This window comes from Thunnus albacares, chromosome 3 (assembly GCF_914725855.1).
Source record: "Thunnus albacares chromosome 3, fThuAlb1.1, whole genome shotgun sequence".
NCBI classification, from domain to species: Eukaryota; Metazoa; Chordata; class Actinopteri; order Scombriformes; family Scombridae; genus Thunnus; species Thunnus albacares.
The window spans coordinates 30,248,289-30,270,326 of record NC_058108.1 but is presented as its reverse complement, the minus strand read 5'-3'; the positions used below and the strand labels follow the sequence as shown (position 1 = coordinate 30,270,326).

General features: G+C 36.0%; 2 protein-coding genes across 2 annotated transcripts; both read right to left on the bottom strand.

The window, feature by feature from the left end:
- Nucleotides 1-1,228: 1,228 nt before the first annotated feature.
- On the bottom strand, nt 1,229-8,472 carry LOC122976309. Its single transcript, XM_044344718.1, has 9 exons — nt 8,297-8,472; nt 7,788-8,090; nt 7,475-7,708; nt 7,206-7,310; nt 6,666-6,881; nt 4,896-5,234; nt 3,505-3,838; nt 3,363-3,408; nt 1,229-2,092 (listed from the first exon to the last, which is right to left on the bottom strand). Exons 1-8 carry the CDS (start codon nt 8,349-8,351, stop codon nt 3,393-3,395), a joined length of 1,602 nt encoding a protein of 533 aa, XP_044200653.1. The 5' UTR covers nt 8,352-8,472; the 3' UTR covers nt 1,229-2,092; nt 3,363-3,392.
- Nucleotides 8,473-15,933: 7,461 nt separating this feature from the next.
- On the bottom strand, nt 15,934-20,699 carry LOC122976286. Its single transcript, XM_044344702.1, has 8 exons — nt 20,415-20,699; nt 20,101-20,334; nt 19,832-19,936; nt 19,059-19,271; nt 17,316-17,657; nt 16,126-16,380; nt 16,041-16,043; nt 15,934-15,944 (listed from the first exon to the last, which is right to left on the bottom strand). Exons 1-8 carry the CDS (start codon nt 20,629-20,631, stop codon nt 15,934-15,936), a joined length of 1,380 nt encoding a protein of 459 aa, XP_044200637.1. The 5' UTR covers nt 20,632-20,699.
- Between the last annotated feature and the right edge of the window lie 1,339 nt (nt 20,700-22,038).

Here is a 22,038-nt window from a genome sequence, read left to right as displayed (position 1 = left end):
CTTACATAGTGCAGTGTTTATTTGATGTCATAATTTGAGAAAGAAGACTTTGACTTAAACTTATGGATATCATTATTTTTCTTACTCTGTATCTCATCACAATTATTATTTTTATTTTCTGTTTTTATAGTGTATTGGTTCTTCATGCCAGATATTTTAGTGTTAAACTGCATTATATTTTCATTGAAAAGTTGTAAAAACTACTGAAGTGAGAACAGAGAGATGTGAAGCTGTCTATGGACGGTGATGGTGGATTCTGTGGTGGAAACTGCAGAAGTTTATGGTAACTTAAAACACTGCAGAGCATGCAGAATAGGACTTATAATAGTATAATATGTTGTACATGAAGGACATCTGAAGAGCTCATTCTGCCAGATGAAGTGAAAATCTTGAGAGCCTTTTTTTATTCATCCTTTCTGTTTTCTGTATCAATCTGCAGTGTTCTACAAATTGTCCACACTATAACTCTTAAATTCCATTAAAAATGTTATGTGTATGTCTTACAGTTTACAGTAAATATTCATTACATCAGAGAGGATAAACATTTATACCTGAGATGTTGGGGCTGAAACCAGTAAACACACATCCAATTTCTGCCAACAACATGGTTGTTTTAGTCCCTCGCTTCTAATCAGTGAACCTTTTTCACAGCAAACACTTTGACTTGTCAAAGCAGAAAAAGTACAGGTGTAAATAACAACATTAATGTTGGCACCAATACTGGGTCTATAAGTTGATTGTATAACAATGTTTGTATCTGCTGCATCATAACTGCTGACTTTATGAAAGCTCATAAAAAATGTAATTGAAAAGTCTAAATTAAGAGCAGGTTTATAGAGAATAGTATATAGTTTATAGTAAAACCTCAGATAAACAATCTATGTAGTGCAGCAGTTGTTTAGTTATTTGATGTCATATTTTTACATGGAAAACCTTCATATTTACTTTAAGGTGTCATTGTTTCTTCTTTTTAAGTAATGTATCGGCTCATCATGTAACATGCAGCAGTGTACAGCTGCATCAAGTTATCATAAAAAGGTGTCAAAGTTGCTAGTGTTGGTCAGAGAGGTGTGAGACTGTCTGTGTTTGTTTCATGGTGAAAAAAAACAGTTGTGAAGAGGAAGCTGCAGACATAGTTTTTATGATCATATCATACACTGCAGAACATGCAGAGCAGACCATGTTTCTGAGAGCAAAATAAGTTTTACGAAAGCATTTTTACAGTTATAACTGCAAATCAAACAGAAAGCACAGTAATACAACATGAAGCACACCAGAAAAAAAACACAAAATGTTTCCATAAGCTTACATGTCATTGCATTGTGGTCTGGCAATGCCATTGGTTAATCTACTATAAGTATCCTGTTCTCAATGATGAAACATGTCCGTCAACAATCCACAACAAATCTAAAAATCTGCAAAAAGGAAGACAGCATGTGAAAATGTGGTCCAAATATATACATCATACTTCATCTCATTTAAATGTTCTCTGTGTGTTCCACTGATGAGGGACACAAGCCAAAACACATATGTATCACAATAATTGTTCTCTATATTGCAAGTGTTGTCTTCTTTCTAGCAAATGTGAAAAAGTCTTCAGATACACTCGATCTGCTGTCTCAAAGTGTTCAGTACTTTTGGGTAACTGCTGTTAAACATGGAGTGGAGTGTAATGGTGCCAGAGATTAGAAACCTTGAAATGTGACATTGAAGTCTGGCATATATCATGCAGAAAGGTTTTCCACTGTGAAACATCTCACCAAGATTTATTAACATCAGACCTGTGGTGTGTCAGATACACCCCAACACTATATGTGTATTGAAGGGTTGTTGAAAATAGTACTGTTCAAGATGAGCAAGGTCACTAAGTGGATCTTGAATCAGTTGTAATCATTGATCACTTTGAGGTCCTGTTGGGTCTAAAGTTGACAACAGCACAAGCAACATCGTCCTGTTCTTTAGACTGGTGTGGCTGGACGTTGGAGTAGAGAGGATGTGTCTGGGTCTTAGAGAAGTAGACTCTGCTACAGTGAAGATCATCCTGCTGTGTTGGTTGGGCTGAGATGTTTTCATTCACAGGACCAGGGTTTAACTGATGAGAAGACAAGACAAATAATATTAGTTTACATTGTTGGGCATTAAACCTCTAATAATAATAAGTAACTGTTGACCTCACAGCCTTAGAAGGATAATTAGTTTGTCCAAAATATGTTTATTCTCTTTTACAGATAGTTTTTAGGTCAGAGTGATCTTCATGATATCAATGATAAATGATTAATGAATGAATGAATGAATGATTGATCCTTATCCAATGATTTACAAATGGCTGATTTGTGTTGGAAGACTAATGTAGCTGTGTAATGTGGACTGCAGTAGAAGAAGAGGGTGGGTGTGGGTGGGTGTTTCCCTTTGTAGCGATTGACAGGCATTTGAATGCTGTCGTTGTAAGGAGACACGCTGTCAGCTTGCTGCTGCTCAACTGACTAGAGCACGTCATACTCTGTATAGCCTCTGATGTTGCTGATAAAGGGAAAAAACATCTTGTATCAGGATGTTTTTTCCCCTTATCAACAAGTTCACATAGTGTTGGTTATGTCCTCTTAGTGATTAAAGACATCTGTCCATTTACAATATTCAGTATTTGGGAGGACCCATCATGCTGTGAAGTTTGTATTTCACTCAGAAACTGGAAACTAGAAAGCTGGACTAACTAGCTTCCACTCAGAAAGTGAGAGCTATGTAAACTAGCTTGTTAATTTTAGCACTGATTCCCACAAAACGTCATTTTTGTTCACGTTATTCAACTCCTGCTGAGTCATTCTGCACACTCAGTGCTGTGTTTGTCCCACATTATCAAAAGGAGGAGGTCTAGTTAGCGTTAGATGTCTCTTTTTCACAGGTCCATATACAGTATGGTGATGGAAAATGATCAGACTGTCAAAAGTATAAGTTGAAACTAACAGCAATGGGTCCTTTAATGTCAGCAGCTCCCCATGAATTTAATCAGTGAGTAACGTATTGTAATCAGTGTTCAAATCACAGATGGGACCAAGTAACAGCTAACAATGACTAGCAAGGACTAACAATGTATGAACCATTTTTAGTGCCTGCTCACACTGATGTCGCACCAATAAAATTACCAAACCATCGTTGTCAGCTGGAGAACACTAATGTGGGAGGAGCTATTGAGGCACAATTGAATTGAATTTCTTCTTTTTGGTATTTACAGTACACAAGTATATAAGTCAAAACAAATACCAAGGACATATATACAGAGTTCTCTGTGAAAATTAATTTTAACGTAATTTTGACTTTAAAAATTAAACATTGTGCAAAATGTTTTTGAAATTTCTGTTCTTTACCTGCTCCATGTTGACTGTTGCTTCGGTAGCTTAAGTCCTTCTTTTCCTAGATAGTGAAACAAATGAATATATATACATGAATAAGTGATTTCAGGTTAGAAATTAAATGTAATTTCTTGCAACAGAGCAGGGTTTTGCTTACCTCCTAATCCACAAGAAGACAAAAAGAGGTGTTATAACTAGGAGAGCAACAACAGCTCCTGCAGCAAATGTGCATTTACTTTCAACAGTAAGAGTCCTTTCACTGGAGTTGAAGTTCTTGTGAGATGTCACAGCACAGGAGTAGTTTCCTGCATGATGACTTCTGACTGGGTCTAGTACCAGTTGTTTGCTTTTGTTGTGTGACAGGTTCACAGGTTGTTTGTTCAAATACCAAATGTAGGTTGTGTTGTCAGTCAGAGGACAACTGGTCATGCAGGTCAGTGTGACTCTTTGGCCCTCTGCCACCACAGCAGGATGCAACTTCACTCTCAGGCCTGAAAAATGGTTAAATTGGTCAGTAAATGTAAAAAAAGACATCCATAAGTCATCAAACCTAAATAATAAGTCCTTATTCCTAAATGACCAAATTCCTCACTTGTCAAACCTGTAACATGTGTTCCATAAGTGACTCGTATGAGCGTTTTCTGTTCTGCCACCCTGAGGTTCAAGGTCTGATTAAATGTAGGCAACTAAGGCTACTTTGTTGGAGGAAAGATCTCATTAAAAGAATCTAATGATGATTGGGACACAAACACTGATTTTTGTTGCCAGTAACCTGCCTTGTATGACCAACCATCCACCCTACAATAAGACTTTCTGCAGTTTTGCTACTTTTGTTCCACCTTTATGCTAATGAGAGAGAACAATTGAAAGAAATTACTATATTATTGTATTAATATTTTGATGATCGTTAATCCAGTGTAGAAGTGTGATCAACTGATTGATTTTGTCTTTAAAGATGCTTTGAACCTTGTTAATGTAGGCAAATTAATGTCTAGTTTGTTAGGAAAGAAGAAATAGAAAAGGTTATCTGAAGTGAATGATACACGTTGACTCCGATTCTAAGAAGTGATAGTTAAAAAAGGGAACTAAATGCAAACTGGAAATTGTACAAGACAGGCATGACACAACATATAGAATTATTATTGATTATCTTACAGGAAACAGATGTCTGCAGACAGAGGAGTATGACTACGCACAAAATGTGTGTGTGTTAACAGTTGTGTTGGGTGGAGGCTGAAAGTATAAAGTGTTTGTGTGAGCTATTCAAGGTGTTCCTCTTGCTGCAGAGCTCAGGGAGCACATATGCAAACGCTTTACTGATTTATTAAAGGCAGTTGGACTGCAGGAAAAATATTGTCTCTGGTATTTATTTACCTTAATCACCTAACTAGACAAATTAATATTTCAGCTGCAGCTTTTGTTTATTTTTCCAATAAGGAAAAATAAACAAAAAAGCACTGTAATCAATCAGTCATTCTTGTTTCTATTTTTTAGACAAACCCACTCTGCAATCTGCATCATTACAAAGCATTTAAATTTAAGAATTACCTGTGACAACCAAAGTCACTCCAGGAAAATCCGGCTGTTTCCGTCCTTCATGATGTTCCAATCTGAATGTGTATTCTGCAGAGTCGTTCTTCTTCAGATGTTTGATTCTCAGGATGTGTTGGTTATTCACACTGTCATGATACTCTACACGACCTGCAAGCTTAATCACCTTTTCAACTTCCTCCTCACCACCTGCTGTTATTTTATACCATAATTTAGACTTGGGCCTCTGGTTGTTAGGATACGAGTAATTACTTGAAATGTTCACTGAAGAGCCTTCCAGAGCACAGATCCTCCTCCTGACATAATTCACACTCCAGCAGTTCTTATCCTCAACACCTGAAATAGACAGAACAGACTGAATAGACTTACAGTAGTTTTTAGGTTAAATGTCCAAATGACTATTCATTCAGTTTCCACCATTGTCATTCTTTTGCAATGTCTTTAAATATTTTCAATCAATTATTTTATCCAATTTGGAAAATGCAAAAAGAAAAAAACAGATCAAGTTTTTGTTTTTCCATCAAGAATAGAAAAATAGTGTATATCAGTGTTCAATGTACAGTATATGTTGAACACGTGTATATATAGTATAGTATGTATGTTTTTTGTTTTTTTTTATTCTGTTTTATTCTTCTATTCTTCTATTCTATTTTTTTTTCATTTTTGGTGAGTTGCCTTTATAAGCCCTTTTGAGGTTTTTTTAAAATCTCACCAGCACAATCTTTTTTTTACTCCTTTAATGCATTATGTTTTTTTCATTCTTGTTATTTTTGCAAATAAACTACACCTAAAATCTTGAGGTGGACCACAAACCCTATCAAAAAATAAGTCATATATTATAAAATAAATCTTATTTCAGTTTTGAAGGTTTGTGCATTTTTCCGCTGTGAGCATGTGCAGTAAGTTGACAAGAGCACACTCCTCGCAGGCACCTTTGTTCATTCAGAGTCACAAACAGTCTAAGGCAATTTGTAAATTCAGTTAAATTTTCTGTTCTTTACAGTTGAGTGTTGTAGAAAGAAATGGTTTCATCAATTTATAGCTGTAGTCCAATTTGTAGTTTTATGAATAGCTTTATGATGAGAAAATGCTCCTGTTTCCCCTCATTGACTCTTTGATCACACATGGTCGCACAGGGACATCTAGTGTCCACAGGTTGTGAAAGCAACTTTTTAATATCTGCAAGATCATTATTGCATCACAGAGTAGAGTGACCGACCCTACTTTCCAGAGCAACTTTTGGTTTATTTGCCTATTTGTGACACCCAGAGACCCTCATCAGCATAGTGATTGGGGATTTTTCAGGAAGTGAATCATCATACATACTAAGCCTACTGTAGGCTAAATAGTAAGTCAGGATATTTGTGGTTAGTGTAATAATGTGTACATGTTCATAACACAATCTCTAAAATGAAACGGTTAAGTATTTTTAAATTTCTAATGTGTAATTATTGTGTAATTATTATGTGTTGTCGTTATACAGACTGTGATTTACAGCTTCACAAGCGAGTCATATCAACTCAAACACTAATCAGCAGTTCATGTTGTCTTTAATAAGACACACTGGTTACCAGCAGATCACCTCCATCACTGACTAAATCATAAGTCAGATAATGGATTAATAACACTACAAAGAAAATGAAAATCAGGTTGAATCAACACCTCTGAAATATATTTCATGTTGCCCAATAAGCATACAAACTAAAGACAAATATACCATCCTATAATATAACAGTAATAACAGACTGTAAGTTGGTTTATACTCACAGACTTCAGCAGAGTGCAGATCCTCGTGGTCTTTGACAGCACAGGAGAAGATATCAGGAGAGGAGCTGGGAACTAAAAGCTGCTGTGTCTTCTCAGACATTAAGAGTCTGTTATTGTACCATCTATAGGCAGTTTGGATGTCAGTCAGTGGACAGCTGGTGTTACAGGTCAGTCTAGTATGATTCACCTCTGCAGGAGTCCTTTGTAGACCTACTTCTGTTAGGAGATGTTAAAAACATTTTTCAACACTTTATGTGTGTCATATTGAATTAAATAAAAATAATATATTGATTAAAAAATTATTAAAGTGTGGTTAATGCAGAAAAGAAGAATGTGTGGAACTGTAGTAAACATGTCAGTAACAGTAAAAATTAGAAAATAAAGAAGGCAAAGATATGACATGAAAATACTGATATGAAAATAAATGATTCATGGTCAGTTAGATGTCTGTTCTTAAAATATTGTTTTAAAGGTGTTCTAGGTGTGGGTGGTGGGAGTGGTGTTTGTGTAAATGTTTATGGATGTTTGGAGAAAGTTAACCTCTGGGATATGTGATGGAGCAGGACTCATCCACTGATGTCTGCTTTTTAGAACACATTCTTCCTTTAGCGTAGGTCACAGTAAAGCAGGTCGATGTGACAGAATCTGAACAAAAACAAATGGCCTTTCTTGATTTAACTGGTAAACACTTAGTTACAGTATTTCATAGGCTTTATAATTTAAGGCAAAGCTTAAATAGTAAAAATATTCTTGAAAATGTTTAACTTGAAGTTTTGTAACATGAAAAGGAGCCAAATGTTGTCACTCACCCACTGAGACTTCAGGAGCTCTGAGATGCTTGTAGTCTTTGATAGCACAGGAGTATCTGACTGCTTCCTCACTGCTGACCAGCTGGTGGTACCAGGGAGACCAGTCCTGATAGGGAAACTCTCCGTTCTTGTACCAGATGTAGGCTGCAGGGTTTTCAGTTGGAGGACAACTGGTTTTGCATATCAGTGATACTGTCTGTTCCTCTGTGGCAGGAATCACCTTCACTTGCAGGTCTGAGATGATGGTGAATAATGTAAGAATTCATATTCTGATTTCAGTCTTAAAGTAATACATTAGTGAAAACCACTGTACCTGAAACATAGAGCTCAGTTCTACTGTGCCAGCAGAGTTCTGGTGTCTCTGTAGTCTTTCTGCAGCAGTAAGACTTTGCATCACTCTCTCTCAGATCTTTGATCGTTAGAGTGTAGTTACTTTCTTCAGACATGTTGTATGTTACACGATTTCCATCTGTAGAGAGCTCATTCAGAACATACTCTGAGCGATTCCGGTGTACAGTGAACCATTTCATGCTTGAAGTGGGATGTTGAGCTGAGCAGGGCAGATCCACTGATGATTTTTTTAAGGCACAGATGCTGTTTGCTCGTCCCTGAACCCCTTTAAAAGAGGCTTTCATTAGCAAACATTGACAGTTGGAATGCATTACAACCTTTGTTTTCTGTAAATCAATTTGCAAGTCATTATTCATTTTTTCTTTGATCAGTTCAGCCAATAGTTTCAATTCACTCAGTAAAACAAATTTAATGTGTAACATTTCATGTACTATTGACAGTTAATTAGTATTAACTGTGATAAATTCATACCTGAGATGTACAGGATGAAACCCATGAACACACATCCAGCTTCTGCCAACAACATGGCTGTTGTAGTCTCTGATCTTCTACACAGAAAGGAGATTGCATAAAAATATTTGCTGCATTCATGAAACTTTATCCAAAAAGTTAAAATTGTAACCCAACTGGTCAATACAGTATCAACAGCTGTGTCCTTGCAGAGTTTAAATTGAGGAGTTGACTGTTCTTCAGTGTTAGAGTGGTTGCATGTAGGTGTGACATAAAAATTATTCTCCCTCCCTCGTTATGTGGTTATTTTTCCCAGTAAAAGGAAACCGCAAGTAAAGCATCCATGTCCTGTAGGAGTTAGGTTGTATTTGCATCAGGAAAAAACTTTAACTTTTAACTGCACACTTCATCACACATATGTTTTTGTCATAGTTACCATTGTTTATTTGTGAAATTCCTACTTAGAGTATTGGCCCCTCATGCAACATGAAACATAAATTGCATTATTTGTTCATCAACATGTCGTTAGAGTGAGAGCTGTGGGTATCAGGCAATCAGAAGAACATGTTATCTGTGGTTGGTTCATGAAAAAAACTCTTATCTGCGGAAATCCGCAGATAAGATATTTTAGTATGTCACAGAACATATTCATGGGAACGATCTGCTGTTGATATGGTCAGTGTAAAATGAACAGTGCTGTGAAACTGCTTAATAAAAAAAAGCAAATATTTCATACATAATTTCCAGTAGACTGTAGGATAAATTATTGATATTTCTTGCTTTATGTCATTTTAAAACCTCCCTTTACTTGGTTAAATAGATAGATCACTTGCTGGAAAGTCATTGATTTCTCATTTCTCTGGAAACATCAAATTCCTCCTAATCTATCCACTGACGTTATTTTCTGAATACATTTGACCTAAGAAAAGGTGTATAGGTTTATAGTAATATGTACACTGCCTGGTTTTTAAGGTGTGGGTGTTTAGGAGGCAGTGAGTCACACTATCAAAACATTTGAGTGACTGGACTCAATTCTCAAGTAGTTGTTTCAGGACTTAAATGTCATGTGAGATTGAAATGAAGACAGAGAGAGAAAGCGTGGTTTGATGCAAACAGTGAATTTTCTTTTTTTTATTACACAAACTAAACACATTACTCAACAACATTACACTGATAATGTAAGCACAAATGTTTGAGTTCCAATCATCCCCTCTGACAGATAGGTAGTCTGTGTAAATGTAGAAGCTCTTCATACCACTGTTAAAGTGATTATGATCCATATATGCATATGATATGATGTGATGCATCATTTGATAAAAAATCCAAAGTTTAAAAACAGACCAACACCGTGGTTTGTGTTGGTCATTCTGCTGCTCAGAATGCAAAAATGAGAATTGAATCAAGATGAAGAAAGTGATTATTAATTTTGTCTTTATGTATTTTGCTTCCAGTTTTTTCCAAAGTTTTGTTGGTGCAGCTGAAGACTTGCTGTCTATTAAAACTTAGTTTTTTAGATTATAACATTTATTTTATTGACAGGCTCCATAGAGTGCCCCACTTTTTATATAATATATATATATATATTTACCTCATGTTAAAACAAGGACAGAACTTGGAGAATGCGTGTATTGTTTATTATTTGTTTTATATGTGTCTCTATTTCTGTCATGTGCTGTGTCAATAATATTTTATTTAAGGGATGAAAATGTGAGTGTGAAGTTCAGTGAAGTGTGCAGACTTCCTTTTCTCTAAACACAAAATACCCCTGCTGTCTAGAATACTGGAGATGACATCTCTTTTTCACTGGGAGGGGTAAAAAAAGACACCAAAATTAAATCGGTATTTGGATTTTCCCACTAAAAACCTCATCGTCTGACTAGATTAAATGTTATATTTTATTACATTGTATTTTTCTACAATGTACTCTTTTCAATTCTGCTTCAACTACTTTACTTATTAAGTATTAAAGTTAAAAATATCTCCCAAAATCTCTTGAGGTACAACACTTCCTGAACTCTCAGCGTAAACTTCAAACCAACAAATCTTTAAGTCTTTAAACCAACAAATCTTTGGACATTATCAATTCATTCAACAGATGTGAGCTGCGAAACCAGCACTTAAGTACATCAGGTGACACACCTGCATATATATAGACAGAACAAAAGAAAATGCATGCAACATATAACATGCAAAAGAAATTTCTGGCTTCTCATTCTGCTCTTTTGCAGTTGTCCAGCTGATGGCGCCATCATTACTGTACAAAACATGAGCTGAGCAGTTTGAGCTGAGGCATTTGGTTACCTTTTCTCAACACCCATTCAGGTTGTGAATAATATTGTCCAGTGTTGGGAAATATGTGTTAAGATGAGGGATCTCCAATTTTTTTTTTTTTTTTTTTTAAAGTAAGCTAAAATGGAATTGACTCATGATACATGATAGAGATGTAAAGCAACTTTGTACATGAGAGCAATATTATGAGGAGCACTGCAGTGAGCAGGTATCAAACACACAACCTTGTCATCTAAGGGGTAGCTGATCATGAGAACCGTGTTCTAAACCACTGAGCCAACAGACATTCCCAGTAATGAGAGGAAAAAAATCTCCATTCTGATAATGAAAATGGATTTGTCTCAAACTAGAGCTTGAAGCCCAGAGATTTGTACATCATTAGTGAAAGCAAGACTAGTTTAACATTAGAATGAATGATATGTGTAAAAAGTGTTTGAAGTAAGAGAGAATCTGTAAGTTTAAGAAACTGCAGTGAGAGGAGACACACATCCTGCAGACTGTATTGCAGTCAATGAGAACATGACAGGGACTCTCTATCAATTAAGGTTCAGATCTCAAAAACTATAAGTCCTATGTGAAATGTATTTACATTTTGAGAGAGAGGAGGCTTGTGGCAACATACTGAGGCAAGATATGAGCGTGAGGAGATAAAATTGTGGGAGTGACAGCAGTTTAGAAAAACATTTCTGGTCTAAAATTATCTGTGCTCTCCACTGTGCCTGATCAGATGACACATTGGTGAGACCTGCAAAAGTCTGAAACACCCCTGACTTTGGGCTTAAATTGCTGAAAACTACAAAAGATATCACTAAACAATCTGATAACTTTGAAAGTTCAAAGCCTTGTGAAGCCATTCCGGTGTACAGTGAACCATTTCACTCTTGAAGTGGGATGTTGAGCTGAGCAGGGCAGATCCACTGATGAACCTTTTAAGGCACAGATGCTTTTGGCTTGTCCCTGAACCCCTTTAACAGAAGAATTGATTCATAATTATAACATTCTTCTAGTACTAATCACTAAATATTGATAGTATGAAATATTGTAAATGAAGGACATTTGATGTATAATCTGCAGTTTTCTTCAAGTTGTGCACATTTTAACTCCTATAATCAAGTAAAACATTATCTTTTCTACAGATTACAGTTAATAATCTCATATTGTATATATCATATTTACGGTCATTTATAAGAATAGATAAACAATAATTCATACCTGAGATGCACAGAATGAAAGCCATAAACACACAGCCAGCTTCTGCCAACAACATGGCTGTTGTAGTCCCTCCGCTTCTAAACATAAAGTTGATTATATTATTTTTTTAATGGCCTTACCACACCTGCTGTGTTTATGAAAGCTCATAAAACATCAAATCTATAAATAAATGGTCAAAATCAACAGCAGAGTAAAGACTTTAGAGGACAGAATGGACTGTTGGTCATTGTGAGAGTTGCGGGCAGATGTACAGCATGAAGCTCTGACACCTAAAATTCACTTCCTTCCTCATTGTTATTCTTAGTCAAACCTCTATTAGAGAATCTACCTTACATAGTTCAGTATTTATTTGATGTCATAATTTGAAAAGGAAAACATTGACTTTAATTTATAGATGTCATTGTATTCTTACTCTGTATCTCATCACAATTATTATTGTTATTTTCAGTTTTTATGGTGTATTGGTTCTTCATGCCAGATATTTTAGTGTTAAACTGCATTATATTTTCATTGAAAAGTTGTAAAAACTGCTGAAGTGAGAACAGAGAGATGTGAAGCTGTCTATGGACGGTGATGGTGGTTTCTGTGGTGGAAACTGCAGAAGTTTATGGTAACTTAAAACACTGCAGAGCATGGAGAATAGGACTAATAATAGTATAATATGTTTTACATGAGGGACATCTGAAGAAAGCTTGATAGCATTTTTGTTTTTTTATTCTTCCTTTCTGTTTTCTGTAAATTAATCTGCAATTTTCTACAAATTTGTACAGTTTACTGTAAATGATCATTACATCAGAGAGGATAAACATTTATACCTGAGATGTTGGGGCTGAAACCAGTAAACACACATCCAACTTCTGCCAACAACATGGTTGTTTTAGTCCCTCGCTTCTAATCAGTGGACCTTTTTCACAGCAAACACTTTGATTGACAAAGCAGAAAAATTACAGGTGTAAATAATAACATTAATGTTGCCACCAATACTGGGTCTATGAATTGATTGTATAACAGTGTTTGTATCTGCTACATCATAACTGCTGACCTTATTGAAGAGTCTAAATTAAGAGCAGGTTTATAGACAAATGACTGAAGCCAGAATGGACTGTTGGTCAGTGTGAGGGCGGCTGGCAGACATGCTGCATGTAGCTCTGATAGCAAAAATAAACCTCCTTCCTCATTACAATTCTTAGTAAAACCACAGATAAACAATCTATGTAGTGCAGCAGTTGTTTAGTTATTTGATGTCATATTTTGACACGGAAAACATTTATATTTACTTTATTGTACTTCAATAGCATCAAATTTTCATCATAAAAAGGTGTCAAAGTTGTTAGCGTTGGTCAGAGAGGTGTGAGGCTGTCTGTGTTTGTTTCATGGTGAAAAAAAAACACTTGTGAAGAGGAAGCTGCAGACATAGTTTTTATGATCATATCATACACTGCAGAACATGCAGAGTAGAACATGTTTCTGAGAGCAAAATAAGTTTTACAAAAGCTTTTTTTACAATTATAGCTGCAAATCAAACAAGCAAAGTAATACAACATGAAGCACATCAGAAAAAAACACAATACGCTTCAATAAGCTTACATGGCATTGCATTGTGGTCTGGCAATGCCATTGGTTGATCTACTATAAGTATTCTGTTCTCAATGATGCAACATGTCCGTCAACAATCCACAACAAATCTAAAAATCTGCACAAAGCAAGACAGCATGAGAAAATGTGGTCCAAATATATACTTCATACTTCATCTCATTTAAATGTTCTTTGTGTTCCACTGATGAGGGACAAAAGCCAAAACACATATGTATCACAATAATTATTCTCTATATTACAAGTTTTGTCTTATTTCTAGCAAATTTGAAAAAGTTTTCAGATACACTCGATCTGCTGTCTCAAAGTGTTCAGTACTTTTGGGTAACTGCTGCTAAACATGGAGTGGAGTGTAATGGTGCCAGAGATTAGAAACCTTGAAATGTGACATTGAAGTCTGGCATATATCAGGCAGAAAGGTTTCCCACTGCGAAACATCTCACCAAGATTTATTAACATCAGACCTGTGGTGTGTCAGATACACCCCAACACTATATGTGTACTGAAGGGTTGTTGAAAATAGTACTGTTCAAGATGAGCAAGGTCACTAAGTGGATCTTGAATCAGTTGTAATCATTGATCACTTTGGGGTCCTGTTGGGTCTAAAGTTGACAACAGCATAAGCGACGTCGTCCTGGTCTTTAGGCTGGTGTGGCTGGACATTGGAGTAGAGAGGATGTGTCTGGGTCTTAGAGAAGTAGACTCTGCTATAGTGAAGATCATCCTGCTGTGTTGGTTGGGCTGAGATGTTTTCATTCACAGGACCAGGGTTTAACTGATGAGAAGACAAGACAAATAATATTAGTTTACATTGTGGGGCACTAAACCTTTAATAATAAGGAGTAACTGCTGACCTCACAGCCTTAGAGGTATACTTAGTTTGTCCAAAATATGTTTATTTTCTTTTACAGATAGATTTTAGGTCAGAGGAATCTTCATGATATCAATGATAAATGATTAATGAATGAATGAATGAATGATTGATCCATATCCAATGATTTACAAATGGCTGATTTGTGTTGGAAGACTAATGTAGCTGTGTAATGTGGACTGCAGTAGAAGAAATTTTAGCTCTACAGCACATCTACGTTGCAAAATTTGGACCCATAAAACTAATGGTACTGTACAATGTAGTTCTGTGTTGTTTTGTGTAACTTGAAGGATCATCCCATCTGAGGGGAAGCAGGACAGATGAAGGTGATGTTTTTCCAATGCAGCAGAATTTAAAATATTCTGTTCTTTGAGAAGGAACCGCAAATCCTGCACACTCAGGTAAAAAATCCTACTTTCTTACTTGAAAGTCTATGAAGGCCCGAAGTGTTTTTAATTAATTAAGTAAAATTGACCTACAATGTGAGTTTTACATCTTACTGACTTGTCATTAAAGTCAAACTGAAATTTGAATTCTCTCCACATTTTGTGAAAGAAAATATAAACAATCATGAAACTGCAGATATCGTGTATAATTCTCAATGTTTCAAAAGAAGATCAAACTGTTTTTGGACATATTTGCAGAAACAATGTCTTAGCTTCAGGCCTGTGGGTGGGTGTTTCCCTTTGTAGCAATTGACTGACATTTGAATGCTGTCGTTGTAAGGAGACACACTGTCAGCTTGCTGCTGCTCAACTGACTAGAGCACGTCATACTCTGTATAGCCTCTGATGTTGCTGATAAAGGGAAAAAATATCTTGTATCAGGACATCTTGTATCAGAATGTTTTTTCCCCTTATCAACAAGTTCACATAGTGTTGGTTAAGTCCTCTTAGTGATTAAAGACATCTGTCTATTTACAATATTCAGTATTTGGGAGGACCCATCATGCTGTGAAGTTTGTATTTCACCCAGAAACTGGAAACTAGAAAGCTAGACTAACTAGCTTCCACTCAGAAAGTGAGAGCTATGTAAACTAGCTTGTTAATGTTAGCACTTATTCCCACGAGACGTCATTTTTGTTCATGTTATTCAACTCCTGCTAAGTCATTCTGCACACTCAGTGCTGTGTTTGTCCCAGATTATTAAAAGGAGGAGGTCTAGTTAGCGTTAGCTGTCTCACTTTCACAGGTCCATATACAGTATGGTGATGGAAAATGACCAGACTGTCAAAACCATAAGTTGAAACTAAAAGCAATGGGTCCTTTAATATCAGTAGCCCCCCATGAATTTAATCAGGACACTGAGTAACGTACTGTAATCAGTGTTCAAATCACAGATGGGACCAAGTAACAGCTAACAATGACTAGCAAGGACTAACAATGTATGAACCATTTTAGTGGCTGCTCACACAGATGTCGCACCAATCAAATTACCAAACCATCATTGTCAGCTGGAGAACACTAATGTGGGGGGAGCTATTAAGGCACAATTGAATTGAATTTCTTCTTTTTGGTATTTACAGTACACAAGTATATAAGTCAAAACAAATACCAAGGACATATATACAGAGTTCTCTGTGAAAATTAATTTTAATGTAATTTCGACTTTAAAAATTAAACGTTGTGCAAAATGTTTTTGAAATTTCTGTTCTTTACCTGCTCCATGTTGACTGTTGCTTCAGTACCTGAAGTCATTCTTTTTCTAGATAGTGAAACAAATGAATATATATACATGAATAAGTGATTTCAGGTTAGAAATTAAATGTAATTTCTTGCAACAGAGCAGGGTTTTGCTTACCTCCTAATCCACAAGAAGACAAAAAGAGGTGTTATAACTAGGAGAGCAACAACAGCTCCTGCAGCTGCAGCTACTGTGCATTTACTTTCAACAGTAAGAGTCCTTTCACGGGAGTTGAAGGTCTTGTGAGATGTCACAGCACAGAAGTAGTTTCCTGCATGATGACTTCTGACTGGGTCTAGTACCAGTTGTTTGCTTTTGTTGTGCGGCAGGTTCACAGGTTGTTTGTTCAAATACCAAATGTAGGTTGTGTTGTCAGTCAGAGGACAACTGGTCATGCAGGTCAGTGTGACTCTTTGGCCCTCTGCCACCACAGCAGGATGCAACTTCACTCTCAGGCCTGAAAAATGGTTAGATTGGTCAGTAAATGTAAAGAAAAAGATATCCATAAGTCATCATACCTAAATAATGAGTCCTTATTCCTAAATGAACAAATTCCTCATTTGTCAAACCTGTAACATTGGTGGAGGAAGTGTGGAGGAAATAATGATATTAGAAGTGTACTGTTGGAGAAATTACTATATTATTGTATTTTGATGATCATTAATCCAGTGTAGAAGTGTGATCAACTGATCGATTTTGTCTTTAAATAACATGATGCACTCTTGACCTTGTATATTGACGTTTATATGTCGTAATCACATTGTTCTGTTTTAAGTAAAATGTCTCGCACCTTGTTAATGTCGGCAAATTAATGTCTAGTTTGTTAGGAAAGAAGAAATAGAAAAGTTTATGTGAAGTGAATGATACACATTGACTCCGATTCTAAGAAGTGATAGTTAGAAAAATGAACAAAATGCAAACTGGAAATTGTACAAGACAGGCATGACACAATATATGGAATTATTATTGATTATCTTACAGGAAACAGGTGTCTGCAGACAGAGGAGTATGACTACGCACACAATGTGTGTGTTAACAGTTGTGTTGAGCAGAGGCTGAAAGTATAAAGTGTTTGTGTGAGCTGTTCAAGGTGTTCCTCTTGCTGCACAGCTCAGGGAGCTCGTATGCAAACGCTTTACTGATTTATTAAAGGTGGTTGGACTGCAAGAAAAATACTGTGTCTCTGGTATTTAATTACCTTAATCACCTAACTAGACAAATTGATATTTCAGCTGGAGCTTTTGTTTATTTTTCCAATAAGGTAAAAAAAATTCCAATAAGGAAAAATAAACAAAAAAGCACTGTAATCAATCAATCATTCTTATTTCTATTTTTTAGACAAACCCACTCTGCAATCTGCATCATTACAAAGCATTTAAATGTAAGAATTACCTGTGACAACCAAAGTCACTCCAGGAAAATACCGCTGTTTCCGTCCTCCATGATGTTGTCCCCATCTGAATATGTATTTTGCAGAGTCGTTCTTCTTCAGCTGTTTGATTCTCAGGATGTGTTGGTTATTCACACTGTCATGATACTCTACACGACCTGCAAGCTTATTCACCTTTTCAACTTCCTCCTCACCACCTGCTGTTATTTTATACCATAATTTAGACTTGGGCCTCTGGTTGTTAGGATACGAGTAATTACTTGAAATGTTCACTGAAGAGTCTTCCAGAGCACAGATCCTCCTCCTGACATAATTCACACTCGAGCAGTTCTTATCCTCAACACCTGAAATAGACAGAACAGACTGAATAGACTTACAATAGTTTTTAGGTTAAATGTCCGAATGACTATTCATTCAGTTTCCACCATTGTCATTCTTTTGCAATGTCTTTAAATATCTTCAATCAATTATTTTATCCAATTTGGAAAATGTAAAAAGAAGTGTACAGTATATGTTGAATACATACATATATGTTATAGTATGTATGTTTTCTTTTCTTCATTCGAACTTCAACTTCAGATGCAGTTTTTTTTCATTTTGGTGAGCTGTCTTTATGAGCCCTTTTGGGTTTTTTAAAATCTCACCAGCACAATGTATTTTTACTTCTTTAATGCATTATGTTTTTTTCATTCTTGTTATTTTTGCAAATAAACAACACATAAAATCTTGAGGTAGACCACAAACCCTATCAAAAAATAAGTCATATATTATAAAACAATTTTATTTCAGTTTTGAAGGTTTGTGCATTTTTCCACTGTGAGCATGTGCAGTAAGTTGTAACTGTTGACAAGAGCACACTCCTCTCAGGCACCTTTGTTCATTCAGAGTCACAGAAAAAACAGTCTAAGGCAATTTGTAAATTCAGTTACATTTTCTGTTCTTTACAGTTGAGTGTTGTAGAAAGAAATGGTTTCATCAATTTATAGATATAGTCCAATTTGTAGTTTTATGAATAGCTTTATGATGAGAAAATGCTCCTGTTTCCCCTCATTGACTCTTTGATCAGACATGGTCGCACAGGGACATCTAGTGTCCACAGGTTGTGAAAGCAACTTTTTAATATCTGCAAGATCATTATTGCATCACAGAATAGAGTGACCAACCCTACTTTCCAGAGCAACTTTGGGTTTATTTGCCTATTTGTGACACCCAGAGACCCTCATCAGCATAGTGATTGGGGATTTTTCAGGCAGTGAATAATGCATGAGTAGTGTCACTACATCTCATGCAATCATCATACATACTAAGCCTACTGTAGGCTTAATAGTAAGTCAGGATATTTGTGGTTAGTATAATAATGTGTATATGTTCATGACACAATCTCTAAAATGAAACGGTTAAGTATTTTTAAATTTCTAATGTGTAATTATTGTGTAATTATTATGTGTTGTCATTATACAGACTGTGATTTACAGCTTCACAAGTGAGTCATATCAACTCAAACACTAATCAGCAGTTCATGTTGTCTTTAATAAGACACACTGGTTACCAGCAGATCAACTCCATCACTGACTAAATCATAAGTCAGATAATAGATTAATAACACTACACAGAAAATCAAAATGAGGTTGAATTGACAACTCTGAAATATATTTCATGTTGCCCAATAAGCATACAAACTAAAGACAAATGTGCCATCCTATAATATAACAGTAATAACAGACTGTAAGTTGGTTTATACTCACAGACTTCAGCAGAGTGCAGATCCTCGTGGTCTTTGACAGCACAGGAGAAGATATCAGCAGAGAAGTTGAGAACTAAAAGCTGCTGTTTCTTCTCAGACATTAATTGGCTGTTATTGTACCATCTATAGGCAGTTTGGTTGTCAGCCAGTGGACAGCTGGTGTTACAGGTCAGTCTAGTATGATTCACCTCAGCAGTCCTTTGTAGACCTACTTCTGTTAGGAGATGTTAAAAACATTTTTCAACAGTTTATGTGTGTCATGTTGAATTAAATAAAAATAATATAGTCATTTCAAAATTATTAAAGTGTGGTTAGTGCAGAAAAGAAGAATGTGTGGAACTGTAGTGAACATGTCAATAACAGTAAAAAATAGAAAATAAAGAAGGCAAAGATATGACATGAAAATATTGACATGAAAATAAATTATTCATGGTCATTTAGATGTCTGTTCTTAAAATATTGTTTTAAAGGTGACCTACTTCTGTTAGGAGATTTTAAATACATTTTCCAACAGTTTATGTGTGAATTAAATAAAAATTATTTAATGTATTTATATATTGATTAAAAAGTTATTGAAGTGTGGTTAGTGCCAAAAACAATAATGTGTAGAACTGCAGTAAGCATGTCAGTAACATAGTAAAATTAGAAAAGAAAGAAAGCAAATATATGACAATTAGATGTCTGTTCTTAAAATATTGTTTTAAAGGTGTTCTAGGTGTGGGGGGTGGGAGTGGTGTTTGTGTAAATGTTTGTGGATGTTTGGAGAAAGTTAACCTCCGGGATATGTGATGGAGCAGGACTCATTCACTGATGTCTGCTTTTCAGAACACATTCTTCCTTTAGCGTAGGTCACAGTAAAGCAGGTCGATGTGACAGAATCTGAACAAAAACAAATGGCCTTTCTTGATTTAAATGGTAAACACTTAGTTACGGTATTTCATAGGCTTTACAATTTAAAGCAAAGCTTAAATAGTAAAAATATTCTTGAAAGTGTTTAACTTGAAGTTTTGTAAGATGAAAAGGAGCCGAATGTTGCCACTCACCCACTGAGACTTCAGGAGCTCTGAGATGCTCGTAGTCTTTGATATCACAGGAGTATCTGACTGCTTCCTCACTGCTGACCAGCTGGTGGTACCAGGGAGACCAGTCCTGATAGAGTAACTCTCCGTTCTTGTACCAGATGTAGGCTGCAGGGTTTTCAGTCGGAGGACAACTGGTTTTGCATATCAGTGATACTGTCTGTCCCTCTGTGGCAGGAATCACCTTCACCTGCAAGTCTGAGAATGACGGTGAATAACGTAAGAATTCATATTCGGATTTCATTCTTAAAGTATAACTTAAGTGAAAACCACCATACCTGCAACACGGAGCTTAGTTCTATTGTGCCAGCAGAGTTCTGGTGTCTCTGTAGTGTTGCTGCAGCAGTAAAACTTTGCATCACTCTCTCTCAGATCTTTGATCGTTAGAGTGTAGTTACTTTCTTCAGACATGTTGTATGTTACACGATTTCCATCTGTAGAGAGCTCATTCAGAACATACTCTGAGCGATTCCGGTGTACAGTGAACCATTTCATGCTTGAAGTGGGATGTTGAGCTGAGCAGGGCAGATTCACTGATGATTTTTTTAAGGCACAGATGCTGTTTGCTCGTCCCTGAACCCCTTTAAAAGAAGCTTTCATTAGCAAACATTGACAGTTGGAAGGCATTACATCCTTTGTTTTCTGTAAATCAATTTGCAAGTCATTATTCATTTTTTCTTTGATCAGTTCAGCCAATAGTTAGAATTCACTCAGTAAAACACACTTAATGTGTAACATTTCATGTACTATTGACAGTTAATTAGTATTAACTGTGATAAATTCATACCTGAGATGTACAGGATGAAACCCATGAACACACATCCAGCTTCTGCCAGCAACATGGCTGTTGTAATCTCTGATCTTCTACACAGAAAGGAGATTGCATAAAAGTATTTGCTGCATTCATGAAACTTTATCCAAAAAGTTAAAATTGTAACCCAACTGGTCAATACAGTATCAACAGCTGTGTCCTTGCAGAGTTTAAATTGAGGAGTTGACTGTTCTTCAGTGTTAGAGTGGTTGCATGTAGGTGTGACATAAAAATTATTCTCCCTCCCTCGTTATGTGGTTATTTTTCTCAGTAAAAGGAAACCGCAAGTAAAGCATCCATGTCCTGTAGGAGTTAGGTTGTATTTGCATCAGGAAAAAACTTTAACTTTTAACTGCACACTTCATCACATATATGTTTTTGTCATAATTATCATTGTTTATTTGTGAAATTCCTACTCAGAGTATTGGCCCCTCATGCAACACGAAACATAAATTGCATTATCTGTTCATCAACATGTCGTTAGAGTGAGAGCTGTGGGTATCAGGCAATCAGAAGAACATGTTATCTGTGGTTGGTTCATGAAAAAAAACTTGAGCGAAGAGGAAATCCGCAGATAAGATATTTTAGTATGCCACAGAACATATTCATGGGAACGATCTGCTGTTGAGTGTAAGTGTTGCTGGTCAGTGTAAAATGAACAGTGCTGTGATATTAAGTGAAACTGCTTAACAAAAAAATACAAATATTTCATACATAATTTCCAGTAGACTGTAGGATAAATTATTGATATTTCTTGCTTTATGTCATTAAAACCTCCTTTTACTTGATTAAATAGACAGATCACTTGCTGGAAAGTCATTGATTTCTCATTTCTCTGGAAACATCAAATTCCTACTAATCTACCCACTGAAGTTATTTTCTGAATACATTTGATCTAAGAAAAGGTGTATAGGTTTATAGTAATATGTACACTGCCTGGTTTTTAAGGTGTGGGTGTTTAGGAGGCAGTGAGTCACACTATCAAAACATTTGAGCGACTGGACTCAAGAGAGAGAAAGCGTGGTCTGATGCAAACAGTGAATTTCCTTACACTGATAATGTAAGCACAAATGTTTGGGTTCCAATCATGC

What these genes read in the sequence shown, in the direction of transcription:
- LOC122976286 (XM_044344702.1), bottom strand. Translation starts at nt 20,631, where the DNA reads ATGAAATGGTTCACTGTACACCGGAATCGCTCAGAGTATGTTCTGAAT. An exon ending in AACTAAGCTCCGTGTTGCAG is followed by an intron (nt 20,335 to 20,414) that starts GTATGGTGGTTT and finishes CGTCATTCTCAG; the next exon opens with ACTTGCAGGTGAAGGTGATT. An exon ending in AGCTCCTGAAGTCTCAGTGG is followed by an intron (nt 19,937 to 20,100) that starts GTGAGTGGCAAC and finishes GTTTTTGTTCAG; the next exon opens with ATTCTGTCACATCGACCTGC.
- LOC122976309 (XM_044344718.1), bottom strand. Translation starts at nt 8,351, where the DNA reads ATGTTGTTGGCAGAAGCTGGATGTGTGTTCATGGGTTTCATCCTGTAC. An exon ending in AACTGAGCTCTATGTTTCAG is followed by an intron (nt 7,709 to 7,787) that starts GTACAGTGGTTT and finishes CCATCATCTCAG; the next exon opens with ACCTGCAAGTGAAGGTGATT. An exon ending in TCTGCACTCTGCTGAAGTCT is followed by an intron (nt 5,235 to 6,665) that starts GTGAGTATAAAC and finishes TGTCTATTTCAG; the next exon opens with GTGTTGAGGATAAGAACTGC.